At 35.4% G+C, this 5,000-nt stretch overlaps 1 protein-coding gene across 1 annotated transcript in view; it reads left to right on the top strand.

Moving 5' to 3' along the window:
• LOC138024354 (oxysterol-binding protein-related protein 9-like) overlaps positions 1 to 5,000 on the top strand; it is a 129,430-nt gene that overhangs the window by 36,945 nt on the left and 87,485 nt on the right. The window contains exons 4-5 of the mRNA XM_068871523.1: positions 1,444 to 1,520; positions 1,646 to 1,753. Coding sequence (XP_068727624.1) covers positions 1,444 to 1,520; positions 1,646 to 1,753 — 185 coding nt within the window. The remainder of the gene's footprint in view (positions 1 to 1,443; positions 1,521 to 1,645; positions 1,754 to 5,000) is intronic.

Raw genomic sequence — 5,000 nt, 5'->3', positions numbered from 1 at the left:
TGCAGAAATTTAAAATATAAATTCTTGATGGGTAGAAGTAAATTTCATTTTAGATGAACAGTAAAAGAACTTGAAATTTGAAATTTGATAATCTAATTTTGGTAGCTAACTAAAACTAAGACCAACTTTAAATAATTTTCCGGGGAAAATGTGATTTTCATCCAAGCCAAAAAAATTTCACGGGAAAATCAGGAGGTAAGGTATCATTAACATCGCTTACGCAAATTTAGCTACGTGATTCTATCAAGTGACGTGCTTATAATTTGCCTTCTCTCTTTGTAAATCGTCCACGATACAGAATTATTTGACAAACGTATTAAACCTTGAGAATTACCAGTCCTCTACATTGACCTTGATTTTCTGACAGATCACCTTCTGCCGGATTCCATCATGACTCTTTGCACACCTTACTACCTCTCGCTTATTATTTCGTTTTTTTCTTTATTTTCCCAATAAATTATGCATCCATTCTTCCTTTGAAATTCACTCAGTTTTTGTAACTGTTACAGTAACAGTAGCCACAAGCAGTGTTTATCTGAAAAACTTAATTGCAATGCTCTTTGTGCATTCCAGGCATTTATTGTCAACACCCATTACAAAAACATGCCAACAATCACACAGACAATGTTAATGGTGTAACATTCGTTACCAGTAAGCACATGTCCCCGAGGGACCTATTTTTTTTAGCTAGCTTTACAAAATATGTGAGGCAGTGAGGCTTATATTAAGAATGAAAAGATTATCTGAAAGCTAACCGTTGACCAGCTTTAAGTTGATTTTCATTGGAATTTTCTCGTTGTCTCCTTCCTCGGCTTCTCTTGAGGATTTCTTTAGTTAAATTTCTCATACATTGTTTCTTGCAGTGATAGATTTCCCAAAAACAAATGTCACCAATGGTGCTCCGAACAATAATGTTCTTTGTTGTTACTTCAGCAAAACTGCCTAAGACAAAGTTAACTTTTAACACTAAATGTTTTTGAGTAGTCTTCCTACCATACATGTATGTCTTAAGCATAATGGGTAGTAAGTTATAATTCAAATTCACAGGTGCACCATCAGGTACAGTACTTCAAAGGAGCATACATGTAATCTTGATTGTGCTAATGTGATTGTCATCTTTGCCATCAAAGGTGTAGTACATGTATTGTCCATTGAGTGCCCTTTTAATTCTATTCATCGGCACTCTTAGGGTTGCTTTTTGTGCAGCAACTAGAGTACCTGAATTTCTTTTTCAAAGAATTTAGTGCATTCAATATTTAATGTTGTACAATGTACTTGACCAAAACAGACTGAGGTTCATTTAACCTACACTGTATTTACATGTATTGACCTTAAGGTTTCTTGTCTTTGAGGCTTTTTTAAAAACAATTTCCTCCATTTATATACGTGTATGTGGAATGGAGTATTGTAGATTTGGGTGTGTTTTGTTTTCTTTGTTTCTAGCTCGTGACTCAGAGGAAAGAGAGCGTTGGATTAGGTCTTTGGAAGATACAATCAAGAGGCATTCACAAGCAAGAAAGGTTTGCTTAATGATGTTGTTAGGTGTTGTATTACATTTTAGTGGTCATTACCCTGCAATACTGACAGATTATGTAAGATGCATTGAATTAAACTTGGAATTCCTATTTTTCATTCCAATGTGCAGAGACCAATGGCTGGATTTCAGACTTTGTTTGATCCATCCCAAGAAACTTTGGAAACCCGTTTAGCAGAAGCTGAAGCATACCATAAGATACTTGAACAACAGATTAAGGTAGTCATGGTAGAACAGTAACCCCTGCTACACAGTGTACAATTATTGTTATTGTTAGGAATCCTCATGCTTATGGTTTTAATTCCTACCACAGTTTGTATCTGATTGGCTCACTACTCACAAACAGTGTGCCCTTTGAGTGATATATACATGTATAGAAGATATTACACGGTGGTGCGATGGTATAATCTTTTTCAAGTGGTAAAAACAATAATTTTACAAACGAGTGCAGCGAGTGAGCAAAATATTGTTTTTAACATGAGACTACTAATGAGGATATGGAAAATACGCCACTCAGGTTGTTATAGTTACAGACTGTACATTATGAGTGGCGTGTTTTCCAGTAAAACACTCCTGTAAGCAACAATATATTGATTTAGCCAAGCCTAAAAGTGGAGCTCCCAGGTTGTTTATTCTTACTGGCTGTAGGATTAGTAAAAATAAAAGGTTTTTGAATTGTCCAAGTTTTGGTGTTTCTGGTTACTACTTAATTAAGTCATTTTCTTCTCTGCGTAACTTGTGAATACCACGGTAAATTTCACACGAAAATCATGAAGCAATGAGTGCGATAATTATCTGTTTTTCAAGTGAAATTTACTGTCGAATTCACCAGTAGTTAGGCAATGAATTTTTCTTGAATCGCCTGTGGTTTAAAAGAAAATAAGTAAATGCTCAGCAAGCGGACAGGAAAGGAAGAAATACATTTCAGAGGCAACTGTCAAAAGCCAGTGAATGGGAATCATGCTAAAATTAGAACTCACAGACGTACCAGCTCGTCATGTGACAGATCGCCTTTCTCGGTTCAAGGTAAAAAAAAAAAGAGTTTTATTGATGTACTTTATTCCACTAAATATCTCTGAGAACGGGATCATTTACATTTTGATGTATTTCATTAAAGACTCACCAGCTTGGCTCGCAACCAGAATCGGCAAGAAAGGACTAACTTCAAACAAGATCTCCAACAAATTACCTGACTGTATGTGCTCTAAACAAACTTCTGAGACACGAGCTAGTGGTATTTCTCCACAGTTTTACAAGAACTCATTGTGATTAGTATTACGTGTTTATAATACATGTATAAGCGCAAAATTGTCTTGTCACTGTCGAGGTATATTGAAAAACAGTCAGGCAAACAGAGTAAAAAAGCTTTTGTTGGCTCGCATTGTAAAGCCAAACAAACAAATCAATTATTTCTTTTTATCCAAAAATAGTACAGATGATTGTTATTTAATTAATTGCAGATGAGAATAAAAATTTTAGTTTCATTCCTGAACAAAGGAAAAAACAATTTTAAAAACAACTTTTTAATAATAATTTATGCATCCACTTAAAATAACTCATCCCTAACTGAATAACAAACGGTTTAGTGTTCAAGAAAGGAATTTGTGGAGTAACTTTTTCCGCCAAGTTTGAGCTATTTAAGCTTACTGGTATACTGTTTTGTCATTCTCGTTCTCTTTCTCTCTTATTTCGTTTCTGCTCTTCTGTCATAGGCCGTCCAGGCATCGTGCAACCTTATCAGATTGAAAATTAAAAATCTTGTTGAGATATAATAAAATAATATAATTGTAAAAATTGTCTTCATAACTGCGAAGATCATAACCTCACTTGATTTCATATCCGCAGTTCATATATGATTCATTTCATGTACCATTTCATCATTGATTCATTCCTCACGCGACCATTAGAACCCACAAATGACCAGCTCCCAACGTCAGTGGCTTCGTAGCTCAGTTGGTTAGAGCGTCGCACCGGAATCGCGAGGTCACGGGTTCAAACCCCGTTGAAGTCCTGAATTTTTCAGGCTTCTCTATGCAATTGTAAAAATTGCGTTCATAACTGCGAAGATCACAGCTTCACTTGATTTCATATCCGCAGTTCATATATGATTCATTTCATATACCATTTCATCATTGGTTTTTAAATTGAAAGTATTCCATACCTCTTTGGCATGATTGTATTAATCTGATATATTTTCATTATTTAATATGCTGTAAAAATCTTTTTTTGTTGGCAATTCAGTTTCATTAAACTTTTCAAATGAATCCATATAATCATAAGGATAAATGCTGAAAATTATTTTTGAATGCTTCTTTTGTGTATCTAAATGCTTCATCAGGTAAATTATTTGACAATTTTTCTAAGCTGGAACTCATAAATTAAAAACTGTCAATAAATGTTAAATGATTACTAAGCATAAAAGCCATGTATTTTCCCATGTTATTTGGTATTGCTTTAATATTCATTTGACATTCTTCTCCTTTCTGATTTTTGTATGTATATTTTTTAGCTATTTTACCAATATTTTGCATTATAAAGTGACTATCATAACCTCTAAGATTATGAAATATAACTGGTATTTTATCAGTGAGTCTAAAATTCAGATTACAATCTTGATGAGCTGAACCTCTATTTTTGAGTCACATGACAATGATCTCTTACTTGAATGTCGTTATAAGTATATTTCTTGTTACAAATATGGCATGCATCATCTTTTTTGAATTTATTTTCATCTTCTTTTGTCGTTTTTTAATGGTTTGTTAAATTTGGTTTTTATGATACATGTATTTCTACAATATTTAACTTCTTTAAGCATATTTTCCATTAATTTGTATGCAGCATTCTCGTCTCTATATGTTTTACATGTAACTTGTTTGGTGTATTGGTAAAATTTAAGAATCCGATCCCACCAATGCGTCGGCCAACGCGTCGGCCAACGCGTCGGCCGACTGTCGGCCGACTGTCGGTCGACTGTCGGCCGACTGTCGGCCGACTGACGGTCGACTGTCGGCCGACTGTCGGCCGACGCGTTGGCCGCTGTTTAAACTTCTAACATACAAGATGCGTCGGTGGTGCGTCGGTGGTGCGTTGGTGGTGCGTCGGTGGCGTGTCGGTGACTCATTTGGGCCTTATTGAACTGTTGAAAACCTAAACGTACCTTTTTCAAACTGAACGGAACTGTCTTCGACGGAAAACTTTCACTACCATATTGTATTTCGTGATATTAGAACCCAGTTCCCATTACGACAAGTGTTATTAGAACCCAGTTTTCACTCGTTGCCCGAGACTTCGTCATCATCAGCTATTTATATATATTATTACAGGGCTTCTAAGAGGGTGCGAATTTGGAAATGCGGGACTTTGAAGTATCATTATGCGGCAAGGAAGCAGGACTTTGAAGTATCATTAAGCGGCAAGAATATATTTGAGCACAAGGGAACAACATAATGCAATTGAATTGGTCATA

This window comes from Montipora capricornis, chromosome 11 (genome assembly GCF_036669925.1).
Source record: "Montipora capricornis isolate CH-2021 chromosome 11, ASM3666992v2, whole genome shotgun sequence".
Lineage (NCBI taxonomy): Eukaryota > Metazoa > Cnidaria > Anthozoa > Scleractinia > Acroporidae > Montipora > Montipora capricornis.
The sequence above is the reverse complement of the archived record's forward strand: the minus strand, read 5'-3'. Positions and strand labels throughout refer to the sequence as shown.